The 22092-nt window shown below is 39.6% G+C and overlaps 1 protein-coding gene across 4 annotated transcripts in view; it reads left to right on the top strand.

Moving 5' to 3' along the window:
* Positions 1 to 22092, top strand: part of pde3a (phosphodiesterase 3A, cGMP-inhibited) — a 72228-nt gene that overhangs the window by 30256 nt on the left and 19880 nt on the right. For all 4 annotated transcript variants that reach the window (XM_081722722.1, XM_081722721.1, XM_081722723.1 and 1 more), the window contains exons 3-5: positions 5146 to 5199; positions 14130 to 14393; positions 19903 to 20060. In XM_081722722.1, coding sequence (XP_081578848.1) covers positions 5146 to 5199; positions 14130 to 14393; positions 19903 to 20060 — 476 coding nt within the window. The remainder of the gene's footprint in view (positions 1 to 5145; positions 5200 to 14129; positions 14394 to 19902; positions 20061 to 22092) is intronic.

Here is a 22092-nt window from a genome sequence, read left to right as displayed (position 1 = left end):
GGTCCTTTGGATGAGGTGTCTCCTGATGACACTCCGCCTCAACTGATTGACTATGATAGCACCCTGGTGTATGCGTTACGTCGCATGCTGGACTCGAGGAGACGAGGGAATTCGGTCCAGTACCTGGTTGATTGGGAGGGGTTTGGTCCTGAGGAACAGAGCTAGGTTCCTCGTTGTGATGTCCTGGATCCCAGTCTCCTTTTGTATTTCCACATGCAGTTTCCTGACAAGCCTGCTCCTCGTTCTCGGGGATACCCTCACTGCCTTCCTTCTGGGGGTTCTCGGGCAGGTTCAGTGTCTTCTGCACCAGTTGTTGGTTGTTGAGGGCGTCCTCGTACCTCGGCCATCCCGGACTCTTTGGGGGGGTACTGTCATGTCGGCTGAACCCCAAGCACACTACAACATCCAGTATGCTGTTCGTGACATGGCTAAAAACTCAACCAATCATACACATTCCTTCAGATCCTCATCACTGGAATATTGATATCACCTGTTTCTATACATTCAACTCTATTTAAACCTGCCTAGAACTTCCCAGTATTGTGAAGTATTGCCACTAGTATCTACTGTGCATACCAAGTGTTTCTTGATTTCTCTCCTGTGTATTGGTTTTGTTTTTTTTTTTGCTTTTCTGTCTTCAGATTTTTGCCTGCACCTTTCTGGAATAGTTTGCCTGGTTAATTCTTGATCTCTGTTTTTTGTTTTTTTTTTTGACTCTGACTCTTTACCTTAATGATTTGGATTACCCCTGTCTTTGCTTTCCTGGTTTTGACCCTGGCTTGTTCACCCACCATGAACTTGGAATACAATAAATCCATTGCTCTACATCTGCGAGGGTCTGACCTTGCTTGCCCCGTCACACTTAGGAATGGTTTAAAATTAGTTTATTAATAGTTATCAATTAGATTAATAAATAGGTTAAAAGGCCATTCATAAGCAGTTGTAATAAAAATAAAAGGACAACAGTGACCAGTTGCTTGTCATATACTGAGCACACTATACTGCTAACAGTAACTATACTGTTAAATCTCAGATCTTGCTGGTTACTTAGCTAGTCTTCTCTGGGCACACTCAGTGTGGCAGTGTTTTTTAAGTTCTGATTTAAATGTCCAGTTATTAAAGTAGAGATGTTTACTAGTTTTGGCATGCAGGTAGTGAAATTGAAATCTCATAATCCTTTTATCTGTGCCTTGGTGTATAGGTCACCATTTTGTGAATTTTCTCTTTTTCCCCCTATTATGAACAAATTACTTGAAAACACAGGGTATATATACACAGGCTAATGAGAAAACACAGGGTATATGTATACACAGGCTAATGAGCAAACACTGGGTGTATATATATATACACAGGTTAATGAGAAACACAGGGTGTATATACACAGGCAATTAAGAAAGGCAATTGGTTTTCACAAAGTTTGCTGCTTCAGTTTTTATCGTGGCAATTTGCATTAACTCTAGATAGTGCACAGTGCTCAGATGAATTGCAATTAATTGCAAAGTCATTCCTGGCCATAAAAATGAACTTAATCACAAAAATTACTGCATTCCAGCCACTGCATTTCAGCCCTGCCACAAAATTGCCTGCTAACATAATTTCAGTGATCTTCTCGTTAGCTCAGGAGGAGGTGTTAATGAGGACAAGGCAGCTGATATCACTGTCATGCTGATTAGAAGAGCAGAATGGTTGCTTTAAAAGGGTGGTTGTGCTTGAAGTTTTCTTATGTTAACCATGGTTACCTCCAAGGAAACATATGCAGTCATCATTGCATCAAAAGCGCTTCACAGACAAGGACATTGCTGCTTGTAAGATAGCACCTAAATAAACCATTTATGGAATCATCAAGAACTTCGAGGAGAGAGGTTCAATTGCAGTGAAGAAGGCTTCAGGGCACCCAAGAAAGCCAAGCAAGCACCAGGACCATCTCCTAAAGTGGATGTAGCTATGGGATTTGGTCACCACCAGTGCAGAGCTTGCTCAGGAATGGCAGAAGACAGATGTGAGTGCATCTGCACGCAAAGTGAGGCGGAGGTTTTTGAAGGATGGCTTGGTGTCAAGAAGGGCAGCAAAGAAGCCACTTCTCTCCAAGAAAAATGAAGAACAAACTGACATTCTGCAGGAAGTATTTGGATTGGATTGTATTTTTAACTTTGCCCCAGGGCTGGGGTAAAGTTAAAAAGGGCTGGGATAAAGTTAAAAAGCAATGTGGTGGCAGGAGAACAGGAGTGGGTGAGCTTTGACTGGAGATCTAGAAGATGCTGGACAGGGTCGGGGCAAAGTCAGGGCAGGGTGGGGGCAAGGTCAATGAAAATGGGTATCATGTCCTCGGACTAGAGTGGGTGTTTCTATATTTAAAAATGGTGACCAGAGAGTGTGGTCCCATTATTGGGGAATCAGACTCCTCAGCCCCCCTGGAAAAACTACACCAGTGTACTGGAGATGAGAATCTGCCTCATAGTTGATTCTAGTGTACTGGAGAAATCATGGGAATATGCCTTTCCAGTCTGCATGTGCTTTGTGGACTTGAAAAAGGCATATGACTGTGTATCTTGGGCTAAGTTGTGGGAAGTGAAGAAGAATTCCCAAGTATGTGAGTCGATCTTCTCTGTATGAATACAGTAAGTGCAGTGTCTGCGTTTTTGGTCATTCACTGTGGATGGCAGGCTCCATGAAGGGTGCGTCTTCTGTTTGTGGTTTTCATGGACAGGAGATCAAGGTGCAGCCAAGGCTGAAGTGGCGTCCAGTGCGGTGGGCTTAAGGTAGCATCTCTATTACTGACAAATGGATTGAGTATGTGGCAGCAGTGTTGTGGTTTCTGAATTGGTCTTGGGATGAAGCTCAGATTATTCAGTATACAATGTCACCATACTCACCTGTGGTCATAAGACACCTGGCAGAAATGAAACGTTTGTCTACATGGATGATGGGGCGGAAATTGGAATCTGTTACAGGGAATTAAAGAATGTGTTTGAGCTTCTGATCTTTTTATCGTGCTACCTCCATGATTCTCACTAAGACAAGTGGAAAGAAGGTGAGATGATGAGATGACAAACTAAGTATCAAGTAGCCAGCCATCCAGGTGATAATGGTGGTATTTATTTGCATCTTCCTTAACCTCTTGCCAAGTATAGATGGCTGAATGGTGTTAAAAGCACTGGAGATGTCAAAGAATATGACCGCACAGTGCTTCTAGCTTTGTCCATGTGTGAATGGACTGCAAGGGCTGTGTCATCAATGCCAACACAGTGTGATACACAAACTGTGATGAACCAGCTATGTGTCTGAAGTGGGCCTCTCTAGGGTCCTCATCATGTGAGATGTTTGTGCCACTGATTTAGTCGTCAAGAGCTTTTTGATAACCTTTTATCAGATATTGTTTAATGTTTGGCTTCCAGTAGCTGCACACATCAGATTTAAAACCTTGATGCTTGCCTACAAAGCCAAAAATGGACCAGCCCCTGATCCATCAGAGCCTGATCCATACCTCGAGTACTTCGAACCTCAAGTGCGGCTCAGCTTGAAATACCATGCTTCAGGTCTCATGGTAGACAAGCATCGAGACTGTGTTTTCTGTCCTGGCTCCAAGATGGTGGAATGAACTCCCACTTGCTGTCCGGACAGCAGTCCCTTGCAGTCTTCAAATGCAGACTGAAGACCCATCTATTCGTGGAATATTTAAATGACAACTGACCCTGCTCCCATATTGACTGACTAAATTAGTACTTATTGTAGGGTATTGTTTATTACACTGATATTGTTTAACAAACCCTAGGACTTGTTTATCAGACTGTTTATTGTTTAAGAGAGCTTATGTATTTTGTACTTGTAGGCATCAGCAGTGATCCCTGTATTTCTACAGTATTCTAGCTCCTTTGTATATTGGACTCTAAACCTGCCGTAAATGTAAATTTTGCAAACATTTGACCACTAACAGGACATCTTACTAGTCAGAAATTATAATTTGGTCTACATTCATTTATTAAGTTCACATTCTACAGGTCACGGATGCCCTCTGCATGTACATGTTATAATTAGATATTAAGGGTTAAGGTGTGTATGGCCTAATTAATAACCATTAATGGACTAAATTTAAACTATTATTAAAGTATTGTAAATTGGTACCAGTCATTTCTTATTTGGTTGATGGAGACACATGTGCTTTATTTCAATAAATGTATTTTGCATCACTGCCTTGTTGTCAGTAAGTATGAGCCTATAAATGTCCCACTCAAACAGCACATCCCAGAACAACTAAATGATGCAGGGATGTGACATGGCCTTGCTCCCGAAACTGCCTTAATGATGAAGCATGTCATACCAGAAGATGAGTGTTATGTAACGTTATGTAATCTGTCGTTACTTATCTGATGTGGACTTGAGGCCGAGGGCTTTCCCTACCTGCTGTAATCTCTCATTAACTGTCATTACAGTGACCTCACAATGTTCTTAGAAATGACCATTTAAGTCCAGCAAACCATGGTTTTATTTGATTTCTTGTTTATTTATACTTGACTTTATATTAGGGTAGCAGAACATTTAAAAACATGCTCTGTTTAGAATAGAATATGGTGTAACATTTAGATACAGCTTGAGTGCTTTGCTTAGTGGAGACTTTACCAGTCTCTCTCCTTCTATTTTTCTCTACTTCTCTCTGTCAGCTCTCCTTTTCTTTCTGTGTCTGATTCTGTCTCTTTCTTAGCCTCATATGTTTTGCTTTCCATCTCTATTGTGTATTTCACTTAATGAATTTATTGTTCTATTATTAATCTTGCTGTCCTGCTGTTCACTGTATTTTTAGATTGTGTAAAAGAGATTGCAGACCCAGGTGCCACTCTGTGAAGTGGCTTGGTTTCTTGTCTTTGCTTATGTGTTCATGATTGTGTTGTGTGCATTTTCATTTTGGTATCACTTCACTGTTTTCTTATATGTAGTGTCTGGTGGTATCACTTCACCCTTCTCTTATAGTGTCTGTAGATATCACTTCACTCTTTTCTTAGTGTCTGGTGGTATCACTTCTATGGAGTGGCTTGGCTTCTTCTGTGTGTGTGTGTGTGTGTGTGTGTGTGTGTGTGTGTGTATAACTTTCTAAATACTGTCCCTTTCTCTCTCTCTCTCTCTCTCTCTCTCTCTCTCTCTTTTTTTCAGATGCTCCCACAGCAGCAAGACTGGGACCACAAAAGAAGTGGCCGTGGGTCTCAGGTGAGTGTGTGAGTGTCAGGTGAGTGAGTCTCAGGTGAGTGGGTCTACTAGCTTTGATTGCACATGAAACTTGGTATACAATAATCACTTGAGTCACTTGAAAAGGAGCTGAATTTATACATTATTCAATATGCACTGTCTGTGTGTGTATCAGTGCATGTAAGTGAGTGTGAGTGTGTGTGTGTGTGTGTGTGTGTGCACGTGTGCCATAATACATGTTCACAACTCAGATGGCATGTAACTATATTGTTTCTTCATCATTTGTTGGCTCATTTAATGTCTTTAACCTGAAGTTCATACTTCATACTTGACTAAATTTTGTAAACATAGGGCAGTTTGTGTTGATATGAGAGTGAAATCCTGAACGAGAGCTTGCTGGAGAATGTAGCACAGTAATTATGCTGAACTGGAAGAAACGGTTGTTCATCATGGTTCATCATGTTCAAGCACCACTTGTTCAGGTTAATAGACTGAGCCAGGACAGGCAGAATCTCGGCCTGTAAAGTGGCGCGTGACTGCTGATAGCACAGACAAGTGGAACGGATTTGTGGGGTGGGTGGGGGAAGGGGGGGGCAATATGCATGATGGAGAAAAATGTTTAAGTATATGAAAATGAATGTGGTAGGAAGGTCCATTTATGGTAGGCTCTGTGGTGGGAGGGGTCCATATATGTTTATGGTGGGTGGGGGGGTCTGTATCTGCGTCTGGTGAGAGGGATCTGTGTCTGGTGGGAGGCAAATAATCACTGTTTCAGTTATTATTTAACTTATGAAATTGTTATTTAATGTCAGGCTTTGTCAAAGTTCACTGTGGCTCTTTCTACAGGCCATGTGCTAACATATAACAAGGCAAATATTGGCTAGCACTGACATGACTGCATATGGAAAAACAATATGGATAGACGTTGTATCTGAATACAACCTGTAAATGTGCTTTTTTTTTTTTTACCGGCCATCTCCATGGTGGTGTGGGTCTCTGTGTCATGGTTGTAGTGATGGTTTATGACATTATGCCAATTTTAATCCAAGTAGCTATTAAGCCTTGAGCATTTGCCCTGCCATCACCTAGCAACAGGCTACACTCCATACAAGTGTTTCCTGTGTTTTTTGGAGCCCCTGAGGGCATTAGCCTGCATTGCTGGACCAGAGAGGCTCAGGGCTCAGGGAGGCTCAGGACATTCTGTGTGGCTTCCAGGTACAGAGACCTGCATAGCTGGGCTGCAGTCTGCACCCAGAGGAGCATCACAGGCTAAAGCAGGGGTCATCCCTGCAGGAGCACCATTCAAGCACAACCCCCCGGGGTCACTTCAGGCCAGAGAATAAATTTAGGTGCTACACCTTGTCATCTATACTTCTAGGTTTATTTATCCTGATTACAGAGCATAGCTTTGCTATGACCTTAGTTATAACCTTTTCTAAATGGATTTTATGGCTGTCGTTTGTGGAATGTGGAACTTTGACTCCAAACAAATGGACCTTATAGTTAGATAATATTGGTATAGTTAGATATTATTTACATATTTTGAACATTTTAATCTTAGAACCCCCCCCCCCCCCGAAGATCTTGAAAAGCTATAGTATTAGACCTATTTTCACCAGCTTTTCACTATGTAGACTTTAGTCTGCACTGCTAACTCTAACCCTAACTAGTCTACAAGTTAGTGACACACCCCCAAAACAACCATTGCTTTACTAATAAAGATATTTCCTTCACTGCAATGATAGTGGCCAGGAAGACATTCTGAATGGAGCCAAGGACAGCCAATCTTGTAATCAATGACATGCATAAAAGTACTTTTGAAATAGTGGCTCTAAGATCCTAACCTTAACGCAGAATTAAGATCTATGAGATAAACCAGAGACAAGCATTAAAAGCCTGACAAAAGATCTGGTGAACTACTAATGGTGTTACGCATACCGGACGTTGGATATGAAGACCTGACAGTTGAGAAGGGGAACCTCTCATACACCGCAAGAGGAATATCAGGTGCCCTCACCAAAATGTTTTGTTTTGTTTTGTTTTGTTTTGTTTTGCTACAGACCAGATGGGATTTTGCTCTGAAGTGCCTCCTGTATGAGTGGATGTAGTGAGGCTAAACAGGGCACCAGTGACTTGTCTACCATGTTTGGTCACCTAGGAAGTGTAACAGGCTCTTCAAGTCTTAGGAACATTCTTCTGTGGCACTGGAATCTGGCAGTACTATTTATGTACCACTAAGAACAGTGTGTTTATACTCTGAGTGATCAATTTATCAGGTTCACGTGTTGTATATCCATATTCGTCACTGCAACAATATTATTTATTATTATTATTATTATTATTATTATTGTTATTATTAGACATAACACAATCATACATGTATAAATAAATAATCATACAAGTGCAGCAGCTTTTACAGGGGTTAACAATAAAAATAATATAAATTGTAAGATGACAAATAAAATGAATAAATAAATTATTAAAAGTGATTATTAAAAGAGTGAATTTAAAAAATATTTTTAATAAGGGAAAATTGGGGTCTTTATCTACTCTTAAAATTATTTACTGAAGTTGTCTTTAAAAGTCATTCTGGCTTACAAAGTAATTATAGCTGAGAAAGTAATTACATTTTTTTTTGGTGTATCAAAACAAAAGGCTGCCTCAACACATCTTTGCAATCTGTTAAGACTAAATATCTTATAGTTTTGTAAAGGCTGTATTATGCTCACCTGTAGTCTTGTTCAGGACAACCCTAATCCTAACTCTTATAGATTCTGAGTGGTGAAGCTGTTTAAGCGTTCAGACCCTGATCACTAGTTGGAATCCCAGTAATGGTGCAGCTAGTTGGAAAAGATGTTTTGGTCACCTCAGAAGAAATATACTTTATCCCAAGTCAGTGACTATTATATAGTAAAAGGAGAACTATATAGGGATAAAGAAAAAAAACTTAGCTCTGAAAGTGTTAACAAGACATTTCTCAAGCTTATATCAAGCTCATTTTATATAACATAAGGATGGTTGCTTAATTTATGTTTAGTTAGTGAACTTAAGTGGCCAGATAATCTCAGAAACTTTATGGAATTTTAATGCATTTTGGCTTGTACCAAGAGGGTCATGTTTTGCTGTGATAATAGGCCCCCATACGTTTAAGGTTGATTGCAAGTGGTAGTGCAGCAGTGTGGCACACTGAAGCCTGACTGGGCCCTGTACCCTGTACCCTGGTCCCTGTACCCGGGTCCTGTACCTGGGCCCTGTATTAGACCATCTGCACAGTGGAGTGCTGCGTGTGCATGATGAGGTCATATGCCACTGTTCCTCTGTGCAACTCCCCAGAGAGGAAAGCCACATGCCTCAGCTGATGAGGGTTAGGGTTAGGGTGACTCATCTGATGAGGGTTAGGGTGACTCAGATGTTAGGAGATGAACTCTCATCCTGGTTCATGCTTTCCTCAGTATTTATTACTTCCTCCCTTTCATATTTTCTCTCTGTCTCTATTTAGACTGTTACTTCCCAGTTTTTTTCCAGTGGTACTGATGGAAAGCTTTCACCCATGACATGTGAGAAGCAGCTAGGGTTAAGGTTAGGGTTAGGATTAGGGTTAACCCTAACCCTAGCATCTGGCATGACAGATGGATAAATAGATGGGATAAATGTCTATCAGTCACTCCCAATGCTGATTTATGGACACATATTTGCATATTCTGTACAATCGCTAGTAGCGACCTACAAATGATAAAATACAAAATTATACACAGAATACACTACACTGGACAGAAAATTTTTAAAATAAGAGACCACTACCAAAATCTGTCCACATTGTACCCATAACACTGTAGATAACCATATGCGCACCATACTGTACACCTATAAAACACTCTGATGGAGTACTACATCACTCTGATGGAGTACTACATCTCTCTGATGGAGTGCTCCAGCACTGTCTGCTAGGAGATACATCAGCAATCAGCAATGTCCAAGAAAACCTCCACAGTACTGTTTATAGCACTAACCATCGCCAAACATAATTAAATTAACTATATTCACAAACTTGAATACCATTACGACTAGTCATTGGAAGAACTTTCCAATGGACTATCAGGACCTCAGTACATATCAATAGGAAACCTATCAGCATCCATCTAAAACAAAACTGTTAATTTTGATGCAGTCTTATCAATTATCTACAACAGTGGCTAATATTGCTAGGAAAAGCAGGAAACTAAGATATGGCTCCCAGTATCATACCACACAGCCTGTTCATAATACAAACCAGTGTCTTCCTGCATATCATTCTCTCTCACTCACACACACACACACACACACACAGACAGCCAGAGAGAGAGAGAGAGAGAGAGCGAGAGAGAGAAAGAGAGAGACATATGCTCACACAGCTCATACAGACATGCACACTCATATACACACACACACACACATTTTCACAGATGCACAAACATGCAGACATACACATACAGGCATGCATGCATATGCATGTGCAAAAGACCCATTCTCAGGTTCGAAAAGTAAAATTGCTGTCCTGATTTTGTATCACCCAGTTGGTTTCACTAATTAATTCTACTACTTAAAAAAGACAAGCAGTTGAAAGAAAATTCTAGAGAGGCTTTTTTTTTTTTTTTTTTCAAACTTGAACTATGCACCACTATACTAATCCTACCTGCAGTTAATATCACCTGGATTATATACTGACACACAGGCACACGGACACAGTACCATATGTTCATGATATTACCACTTGAGAGACACTATTTGTGACATGTAATAGTTGAATGTAACACAGGATATGTGCAGGAGTGTAAATATGAATAATGGGTTTTGTTCAGGCTCTGATGACAGACAGTGAAGCGAAGTGCAGAAGTGGAAAGGTGCTAGGGTTAGGAAACTTGTGGAGAGGAGCTAGGGTTAGGAAACCTGTGGAGAGGTGCTAGGGTTAGGAAACCTGTGGAGAGGTGCTAGGGTTAAGAAACCTGTGGAGAGGAGCTAGGGTTAGGAAACCTGTGGAGAGGTGCTAGGGTTAGGAAACCTGTGGAGAGGTGCTAGGGTTAGGAAACCTGTGGAGAGGTGCTAGGGTTAGGAAACCTGTGGAGAGGAGCCAGGGTTAACCTGCTGAAGAACTCTTACTTCACCATTTAATCAGTCCCTGTTGTTCTAGAAGCAATCATTGATTTGCTTATATGATCTAGCTGAATCTAGTCTGGTTGACTGTGTTGTCCAATCACATAAAACAAATATTAAATAATTAATCAAAGAATGTGTTTGGTTCATTCAGAGAACCCCCCCCCCCCCCCCAAAAAAAAAGATTTAAGTGTTACTTGTTTAACCCTTCTTTATATATTACAATGTATTTGATCCCTCTTTCTGCAAGGACTGTATTTAATCAGTCTTTTTCCTCTGTCCTTCCTGCTCCTGACTTCTGCAGCTGGCAGAATTCACAGAGAAAACTTATTAGTCTAGATTCATATTAGTCTCATACTAGTCTGAGGAAGGACTGGTCCTTGTGCACATGGACCACACAGATGAGGGCCAAGTAATATTTGCACCATAAAGCTGGGCTCACACGTGTGGGATTGCAGCAAAATGTTGAGTACTCTGTGGGAGAGTCAGTGACCTAAATATTCACAAATATTCTGAACCTATCTTTGAATAGTCTAGCTAAAATGGCTTGGACCAGATTTAATCGAGTAAGATTAGGTGAACTAAGACCTTAACTGAACTATGACAAATATACCAGACTGTTTATCCGATCACATCTTAGCTCAGCTACCAGTCTTAGACTAATAGCAAGCCACTTATGTGCATGTAAAAAAAAAACCCAAACAAACAAAAAAAAACATTTATGATGGAAAAGACAAGACTTGTTTGTTAAGTAACGACTAATTTTGCAAACTAAACATATTTTGCTACAGTTTTAAGGGTTGCCAATTCAAATGTAGTTCTACACACCATTTTAACTGGGGCAGGCTCCATTAGTGGGGCTTGTTCATTTATATCTTTACATTTTATTTTTCTTCAGTTAAGATGTATTAATCAATGTACTGTAAGTCAATGTTCTATATCATTCAACAATTTATTAATTTATTCTAGCGTACATGACTGATAGAATAAAGGCCTATTAACACAAAGTACGTTGTTTGGGGGGGGGGGGACAATATTTCTAATTTTTAAGATAATGGAATGTTCACATCAACACTTAATATCCTTTTAGTTCTTTTATCTTTCATAAATGGGTGGATTTAACAATGTTTTTGAACACAATCAACTAACTAGACAAATAAAACTATAAGCACGAAGGCTCTTAATCAAGCGATGGAATCTAGCTAGTAATTAGTTTGCTATTCTTTCAGTGTGAGAAAAGACTAGGACACCTTTGGATACAGAGGGTTAGGGTTAGGGTTACTGCACTGCACATGCTCCTCCATGTATTTTAACTTCCACATTTTAATGCAAAATGTACTATACAATGTACTATACAATATACTATAGAATGTTCAATGTACTTGTACAATATACAAATACAATATACAATATACAAATAGTACAAAAAGTACTGAATTCAGATTCAGCAGGAAGGTTGAGCTAGACATTGTAGGCTGAAATGAATTAGCCAAAATGCATATCTAATCAAGAGGGCATTCCACTGCATGTAATACATCAAAACATGATAGCCAGATAAGATGTGTGAATCTACAGTTTGGGGCTGGATCAAATGTTGATAATGTTGATAGTAATAATATGGTAGATTGTTCTGATGTCCTTGTTAGTTGAACAAGAGGGAGGTCTTAGGCCCACTAGCACATTTTCCTAACCCTAACCCTTAGCCCCACTGGTACATTTCCCTAACTCTGACCCTAACCCTTAGCCCCACTGGTACATTTCCCTAACTCTAACCCTAACCCTTAGCCCCACTGGTACATTTCCCTAACTCTGACCCTAACCCTTAGCCCCACTGGTACATTTCCCTAACTCTGACCCTAACCCTTAGCCCCACTGGTACATTTCCCTAACTCTGACCCTAACCCTTAGCCCCACTGGTACATTTCCCTAACTCTGACCCTAACCCTTAGCCCCACTGGTACATTTCCCTAACTCTGACCATAACCCTTAGCCCCACTGGTATATTTCCCTAACTCTAATCCTAACCCTTAGCCCCACTGGCACATTTACCCCAGCCACCCCACTGTCTCATTCTACTGGGTTTGAGCTTCTCTGCATGTTTCTTGTGAAGATGATTTGGTTTTATTCACTATCGTATTCTCACTACTGCGATGATGACCTATAGTATAATTCTACAACCATGTGTATGGAAACATTGGCCCGATTATGTCTCATATTGCAGGATCATAGCATTTTATTTTCCCATAAAGATCCCATACAAAAAGGCTGTATGAGTGGATGGGTTTACTCAAGTAGGGTGGGACCTAAGATCCACATAATTATACCACATCAAGCAGCACATGATTTTAGGGTTAATCCAAATAGAATTAGGGTTAAATCCATATAGCATTAGGATTAAATCTAAGTAGAATTAAGGTTAAATCCAAATAGGATTAGGGTTAAATCCAGATAGGATTAGGGTTAAATATAGATAGGATTAGGGTTAAGTAGAATCAATCTGGCAAAGAATGTCCAGATTTGTTTGCCGTGTCACTTAGAAGTTGTACTCCAATATTAAATATTTAGTACTTCTTGACTGCCAGTTTTATCATCAGTGTAACCTATCAAACTATCTACTGATTCTATTAAATATTATATGGGGGCATCAAGAAATTCAAATAACAGTTGATCTGTCTATATGCTGTCATTATTTGGTTGAACGCTGGACTTTTACAGATCACGCACATTCAGAACAGTGTTGTCAAAAGTATTCACATTCATGTAGATACATGTAGATACTGAACATTTTGAAATTATACAACATTCGTTTCCCACAGTATTAATTTCCTTAGAAATTAGGGCAATACATCCACAAATGATGCTTGAGATCTCAGAGATCTCAATGTCAAATACAATTTTGACTCTCAAACAAGCTTTGATGAAAAGATAGAATTGTATACATATTTAATTAGAAAATGCCTCATTTGTGTAAACTTATAATGTAAACTTCCAATATAGAAAATACAAGTTAGCATACCACTAGTCAACTGGCAAAGATTCACTGTGAAAAACTTCGCCGGTAGTGTTTCACCCTAAGAGTGAAAGACTAAGGTCCAATTCCATTTAGTATTTTTCCCTACCTCCTTGATTTTGAATGTCATTTTGTAGTGGTTGAAATTTTCCTCTATGAAATGGGACAACCCTTTGAAAACCTGATATGTCATCAGTAGTAAAGTTTACCAACCCTGCCAGTCTGCACTGTATTTGGAGAAGTGGTACAGATAACCAACCCTGCCAGTCTGCAGTGATATAAGAGTGGTAAGGTTCACCAACCTCGCTGCAGGACATCAGGTACATTTTAGGTGTTATAAGCCTTCAAAGATGGACAATTTGTCATGAGTTAAAATGCAGGATTGTCATGCACAAATCAGCAAAAACTATATAATATTACTAATGTTTTTTATGCTTGTTATGAACAAAAGGACCATAATACATTAAAATGACAAAACTAAGATAATATTTATCTTATATAATAGTTATATAACTCTTATGTGTTCATTAAGGGAAAAAAAAAACTTTCTTTGGAGAAAAGGTTTCTTTGGCTTGCTTGTGCTGCCATCTTGTGAGTGAGTAGCAAGGCATTCTGGGAAATCTCATAATAAGGCATTTAGAGTATGCCTCAGAAAAACCTCCATTCTCTGTATACCTAACACTGAGCTGAAGGTGCTCAGTTTCCCTTTTGTTCCATCTCACCTCCCCTTTTCTGCAACTTCCTCTGTAACTCCTTTTCTGCCTTTTACAATTCCAACTCTCTGTTTCTCTATCTTCATTTCTGTTTACAGTCCTCAGGCACCAGTGTGACGGTGGACATTGCAGTGATGGGTGAAGCCCACGGACTGATCTCCGACCTCCTGGCTGACCCCTCACTTCCCCCAAACACTTGCAGCTCATTGAGGGCTGTTAGTAACCTGCTCAGCACCCAGCTCACATTCCAGCCCCTGCAGCACAGACCGCGCCTTAGCCCTCTGTCGGCCTTCAGCGACAGACATGCTTGCTCTGACTCAGAAGACACACCTGAGAAAAGTGAGAGACTGGCCATCCCTAAGGTAGGGCAGCAGGATATCATGCTATTGTTTTAAAGAATAGAATAAAGTTTTATAATGCCTGAGCTGTGTATATGTCAGAAAATTAGAAATTTGCTTTGTGTCGTTGTGTCATTTCAGTATATGGAAATGGACGGTGGTTTTGTTTTGTGTTGTTGTGTTCTGTTTTTTCCACATTCTCTAATGAGAATAAGCCAATTGGTGGAAATTGTTGTTTTCACTGCAAAGATACTCTGCTGTGCTCACATGCTACAGCCACTACTTTCTCATGAGCACACACACTGAGACACACACACTCCCCCTGTTTAATCCAAGTCAGCATAGCCTCAAATGTAGCAGACAATGACGCACGTTCTTTAAAAAGCCTTTTAAAGATTAACTAGCACAGCACTTAAAAATGCATTCCAGCACTTAAGGCTTAGCAAAGGATGTTAACCCTAACCCTAACCTTAATCCTAGACCCTCAACTAGCATGCAGCATGTTAGCAAACAACAAGGAAAGATGTTTATTTAAGCCTTTTTATTAACCAAGTCCTAATGTAGGTCACACTGCACACTGATGTTGAACAGACTGCTGCTAGTCATCCAACTGCCTGGATGAAGTTAAGGTGATATTTTGGCAGTCAAAGTGAAGAAAAACATGAGCAAGTCTGGTTCCTCAAGTACTGTTTTATCTGTCATCTCTGCAGCTGGGTCAACAGCGACATCTCAGAATGAGACAGGATGAAAAGTAAGGAAAGATCTGGGCTACAGTATTCATAACATAGTTTGCAGAAGGTCATAGAAAGCTGAAGATCTGTTTGTAGATATTTAATCATGACCTGTTTGGGTGTGAGTAGGGTCTGAAGATGATAGCTGGGAGTGTAAAAGCCTAACCATAATCTCAATCCTAACAAAACTAACCCCAACTCTAACCACAACCCTAACCCTAAAACCAATCCTAACCCTAGCCCAAACCCCAACAGTAATCCTAACCCTAGCCCTAGCCTTAACCCTAACCCTAAGGAAGTGCCCTTTTAGGTATGCTTTACAATACATTTGCATCAACTCCCAGAGGAGTGTTATTTCTAAATATACCAGGTCATCTGAGTTTTCTCTTTTAAACACAAGTAAATAGTGTCAACTGGGCTTAGTCACCTTTTTTATTAGTTGTTATCAGTTATGGTTTGGAGCATTACACATATAATGTTTGAATTACCCACTCCCAGGGTTTGTATGCACTTTAAATAACAAACCCCACTAATGTTGACATTGATGCCAGAATGTAGTTCCTGATCTTTTTTTCCTTCAAGCTGAGAATGTTTCCATAATTGGACCCTAATAGCAGCCAATTGCAGTTAAGAATCTAAAAAAAAAACATGCTTTGAAAACAACTCATAAGGGTTCGTTGTCTTGGCTTCAAAACTATGGAAACTGCTTCAGTACTGCAATTCCCTGCACTGCAACGCACTCTCACAAGAATTAACCCTTTCATGCTAACATAACAATCCGTACTAACAGATTATGGTAGTATGAATGAGTTTTACTGATATGAATTGGCGATTCATATCAGCATAACTCATTCATACTACCATAATCCCTTCATACGCGTTCAAATACATATTTATTTTTCCATTCTGGCTCACATACACAACTCAGTTGTCTTATGTCATACAAATTCTGTCACCTTTATTTATCTTGGTCAAAGTGGATTTAACATGTAATATTAATTAAGGATTAGTAAGCAGCTTCACTTGGGTCCTCCATAAAGGATGAAAGAACAGGGGACATCTTGCATGCACTGTAACATAACATGAATTCCCTTCTGGCCAGTACACATTCCTGCTGTGCTATTAGACAGGGTAGATGGTTCTGTTATAAAAGTTGAGTCTGATCTGATTGGACTGCTCACTGACACCTGGGCATTTCATGTAACCCCAGAGTCAGAAAATCGCCTGTCAGAGAGAAAGCACAGGACATAAATCTAACCTGCATTATCAGAGCACAGTCCACATTATCAGGATCCATATCTCACCTGCATTATCAGACCACAGTACACATTATCAGGACACATATCTCATCTGCATTATCAGAGCACAGTCCACATTATCAGGATCCATATCTCACCTGCATTATCAGACCACAGTGCACATTATCAGGACACATATCTCACCTGCATTATCAGACCACAGTCCACATTATCAGTTCACATCTCACCTGCATTATCAGACCACAGTACACATTATCAGGACACATATCTCACCTGCATTATCAGACCATAGTCCACATTATCAGGACACATATCTCACTTGCATTATCAGACCCTAGCCCGAACCCCAACCATAATCCTAACCCTAGCCCTAGCCTTAACCCTAACCCTAACCTAGCCCTAAACCTAGGCTTACTCATGATGCCATCAGCAGGAAGTGCCCCTTTAGGTATGCTTTACAATACATTTGCACCAACTCCCAGAGAAGTTTTATTTCAAGATATACCAGGTCATCTGCGTTTTCTCTCTTAAACACAAGTAAACAGTGTCAACTGGGCTTAGTCACCTTTTTTATTAGTTCTTATCAGTTATGGTTTGGAGCATTACACATATAATGTTTGAATTACCCACTCCCAGGGTTTGTATGCACTTTAAATAACAAACCCCATTAATATTGATGTTGATGCCAGAATGTAGTTCCTGATCTTTTTTCCTTCAAGCTGAGAATGTTTCTATAATTGGACCCTAATAGCAGCCAATTGCAGTTAAGAAATAAAAAAAAAACATGCTTTGAAAACAACTCATAAGGGTTCATTGTCTTGGCTTCAAAACTATAGAAACTGCTTCAGTACTGCAATTCCCTGCACTGCAACACACTCTCACAAGAAGTAACCCTTCCATGCTAACATAACAATCCATACTAACAGATTCTGGTAGTATGAATGAGTTATGCTGATATGAATGGGCTATTCATATCAGCATAACTCATTCATACTACCATAATCCCTTCATACTCATTCAAATACATGTTTATTTTTCCATTCTGCCTCACATACACAACTCAGTTGTCTTATGTCATGCAAATTCTTTGTCACCTTTATCTATCTTGGTCAAAGTTTATCTATCTTGGTCAAGACACCTGGGCACTACATGTAACCCCAGAGTCAGAAAATCGCCTGTCAGAGAAAAAACACAGGACATAAATCTAACCTGCATTATCAGAGCACAGTCCACATTATCAGAATCCATATCTCACCTGCATTATCAGACCACAGTCTGCATTATCAGGACACATATCTCACCTGCATTATCAGACCACAGTCCACATTATCAGGACACATATCTCACCTGCTTTATCAGACCACAGTCCACATTATCAGGACACATATCTCACCTCCATTATCATACCACAGTCCAAATGATCAGGACACATATCTCACCTGCATTATCAGAGGGTTTAACTGAGGGAAGAACCTCAAACAGGAGGTTAACTGGGTAGACTGATCCTGTTCAGACTGACTGTGGTCTGACTGTCTGTATCCAGAACCTGTAAACCTCAGAAGGAGATGTTAATTTAGTTTCTTAGATTTTAGAAACTTTAGACTTGAGACATACTTGTCCATATTCATTTTGGATTTGTTGAAAATGTACTTAAAAAAAAGTCACAAATAAATTTGTGTAAGTGTTACAGCATACATATATCTAGTTTATTTTAGAGATAAAGTATTTCAGCTAAAATTATTTAAATATTAATTGGAAGGAATTTTGACCCGCAATCTGATGAGAAGGTGTAGGCTCACACCACAGCACCTCTGTGAAACTTACTATATTTAAAGTAGTTTCATCTTAGTCATACTTAACACAGTTAAATTATGCTTTCATAAATACTAAATTTTTATAAATAGTAATAAGTGCACAAATAGTTCCATTGTGGCTGCAGGTAGACAACAGTCAGTGTGCTGTAGTATGTGGCCTTTTACCAGCAGGACATAAACTGCACTCCTTCTCTCTGTGACCTCTTCACCAACTTGGGAAGCTCTTAGGATTGAAGAGCAAGTGAGATGAGCATTATAAGTATAGTCAAAGATGTATAAAGTATAAAGCCAAAAAACAGAAATGTCTCAGCTGCACAGGACAGTATTCAGTATGCTCTAAACATATCCATTCATTTGCACTACACTAGCTTATTTACACACACACACACACACACACACACATACACACACATACACGCACACGCACACACACACACACACACACACACACACACACACACAAACTTTAACAAAGTAAACATTTACTTTGAACATTTTGTCAAACAAAAGTGATGACTGTTGTATTACAAATCAATTTCACAAATTTTGTAGAGAAGCAGCATTTAGCTTAGCTAGGTAGTAGTTGACATCGTGCTTAACGTGTCCACTATTGTAATTGTAATTGATATTGTAAAATTACATTAATTTAGCCATCAAGCTCTTTTATTTCCATATTTTTCTTCATCAAAGGAATCAAAACCCTCAGGCTCTAAAGCTCTCTTACCTTTGTCATTACTTTACAAAATTGCTGCAACTTCAGCAGTTGTAAACTTGTTGCACAACATTTTAGCTTCTGGCTAAATAGATGTCAATTGAATGAGGAAGGAAATGTTTCTAATGTGAAGGGTAAAGCCTTAGTGATTTCCTGATTGTTTATTGGTCAGTTTCACACGAATTGACACACAAGTTCAAGGTGATTAGATGGCTAAGACTTGAGTGACACATGCACACGCAAATCACATGGTGAGAGGTGGATGACACGTATCTTAACCTATATCTAATCTCTATATCTAACCTCTCATAGGCTCTTTACTCTTACTATCAACTAAATTAAAATTCCAGGAAATCATATTTCTACACTGTCTTATTGCAAAGATATTAATAAAACATCACAAAACATTGAAGCTGACATGCCTGTGTCAACCGCAACAGGTTAAAACCTCTAACACTCAACTTATCATTAGTGAATCAATGCCTACTGGCTTCCTGCAGCTCTGTTTATACAGCAGAGTGCTACTCGATCACTAAAGGCACTAAAGTTTAGTCAGGGATCTTCTGTACACCATTCCACACTTCTCTGCTTTATTTAGCAAGGAGTGTGGGCTGTAGCTTGGTTTTTTTTTATAGACATACTGGTCTATGGCAGCCTTGTATCTACTTTCAGGATTGCATTAACTCCTAAAAAATGGATAAAGAATGCAAATATGTAAGCGAAACTTTCAATAGTAATGCAAGTTTTAACACAAATCAACCATTCATCTCTATTCCACCTCTGTGTCTGCATGGAGACCAGTGTTTGACAGTCAATTTAAAACCATTGCTGATCAGTAAGTTTCTCATCAAGATGGCAACTTTTGTAATACTGTGTTTTCATTCACTTGCACAGGGCAACTTTAAACAGGGTGGACTCCAGGCAAAGCTCTGCTGACATAATGCATTTTTTGCTTTGCCAGGCTAAAACTTCGTTCATATCGCTGAATGACTATCTGAAATGTTTCTCCTATGACAGCGTGTACGTCGGAGTTTGCCTCCTGGGCTTCTTCGACGTGTCTCCTCTTCATGGACAACCACCACATCTGCCACAGGTCTCCCCACCATCGAGCCAGGCCCTGTTAGGCGAGACCACAGTCCCAGTGTCAAACCCAGCCATGACTGCTCCTCCAGCAGGTACCACACACACTACACTTATTCCCTGTAATAATCTAACTTTAGATGGAGAGAATAGCTAGAAGATGTTTGCACCAAAATATGCACTAAATTCACTAGTGTGGAAGTGAGTACAGTGAAATTGAAGTCACCTTGAGTTACAGTATTGGTAACAGATCTCACGCAACTTTGGTTATGGTTAAGGTTATGTTCACCATAAAATGATTTATAAAATAATATTTATAAAAGAAAAAGATTACACTTTACAGGACGTCACTGTTACAGCCAGTTACTGCGCTGCATAGCCACTGCATAGCAGTTGTACTGTTACCATAGCAATTCATTGAAGAAAGAAAATGCAGTCTTAAAAAGTGACTTCAGTAACCTCACCCTGACCTCACAGTGACCTCTCAATGACCTTACAGACACACTCAAGAGGTGCGCAGAACAAAGCCACTGATAAAACAAATAGCCTTTGCTATGCTAGCATACAAGAGGCTGAGTACATCACTAAATATTTCCAGGCACTGCCTATAGGGTTAGGGTTAGGAATGTAGAGTTAAGGTTAGGAATAGAGGCATAGCTGTATGACTGAATTTAACCATAAATTGAGGTATGTTGCACTTGGTGTTTAGCACTTCTGTTCAGCTCATTATTTTTTTATAAATTACTCCACGATGTCTTTAATCTCTTAAATTCTAGGCTTAATTTTAAGGCATATTATACAATTATACATATTATACAACTACATTGAACTTGTGGACACACGAAGTGGGTTTGTAAATGTCTTATGTCAAGTCCAGATACGTACAGTGAATCTTTATGTACTACAACTTTGGTGGCTCTGGCTTTAAAATATTAGTGAGTCTCGAAATCAATCGCTTCTATTTCAAAGTAATAATAATAATAGCTAAAACAAGAAGTTTAAAAACAAGCTTCATGTTTTCTTGGAAAAGCAGTGTCACTCGCCACTCCGCAGCTCAACCACGTGATGGACGTTCCACATGGCGTTTGTTTACGTTTTGTCCTGGTGGCGTGTCTTTGACTTCCCTCTTCCTCCTTCCTCATGTCACCACACCCTCCTTGTTAGTGTTAGGCACCTGTAGTTTCGCTGATAATCAGCATGTATATACTCCTCTGTGCCACCTTTCAGGGCTGGTTATTGTTGCCCTGTGTGTGTAAGTGTTAACGACATTGTAATTGCTCAGTGCTAAAGTTAATGTTGCTCTGTCATCACTGTTTTGTGTTTGCCATTGGCATTCTGTTTAAATATTTAATAATTTATTTGTTTTTTTAAACCATTTTGCTTTAGTGAATCCTGTTCATACTCATCACAAAAAGCTGCTTTACAGTCGTAAAAGTCCCAGTATTTCAGCTAAATCATATATGAATATTAGAATGAATGGAGGATTCAAACACAGAGAGAATGGATAGGGTTAATAATTTCTGCAATTTCCTTTAGGATCAATAACGTGTTATCTTAATAAAGGTCTATGCAATAACGGTGGGAAAACATACTGTGTTGTCAATTTATTACCTCATCATCCTCCTCCTCCTCCTTCCAGAGATATTTTCAGTAGTACTATTTGGATGGGATTCGTTTTTTGGATATGGTCTGTAAAAAAATGTAACTACAGCACAGACTGGAGTAAATGTTACGCAGGACAGACAGGAGTAAATGTTATGCAGGACAGACAGGAGTAAATGTTATGCAGGACAGACAGGAGTAAATGTTACGCAGGACAGACAGGAGTAAATGTTATGCAGGACAGACAGAAGTAAATGTTATGCAGGACAGACAGAAGTAAATGTTATGCAGGACAGACAGGAATAAATGTTATGCAGGACAGACAGGAGTCAATGTTACGCAGGACAGACTGGAGTAAATGTTACGCAGGACAGACTGGAGTAAATGTTACGCAGGACAGACTGGAGTAAATGTTACGCAGGACAGACTGGAGTAAATGTTACGCAGGACAGACTGGAGTAAATGTTACGCAGGACAGACTGGAGTAAATGTTATGCAGGACACACAGGAGTAAATGTTATGCAG

The sequence above is a fragment of the Electrophorus electricus genome, chromosome 11 (assembly GCF_041902795.1).
Source record: "Electrophorus electricus isolate QZ-2024a chromosome 11, ASM4190279v1, whole genome shotgun sequence".
Classification (NCBI taxonomy): domain Eukaryota; kingdom Metazoa; phylum Chordata; class Actinopteri; order Gymnotiformes; family Gymnotidae; genus Electrophorus; species Electrophorus electricus.
The sequence above is the reverse complement of the archived record's forward strand: the minus strand, read 5'-3'. Positions and strand labels throughout refer to the sequence as shown.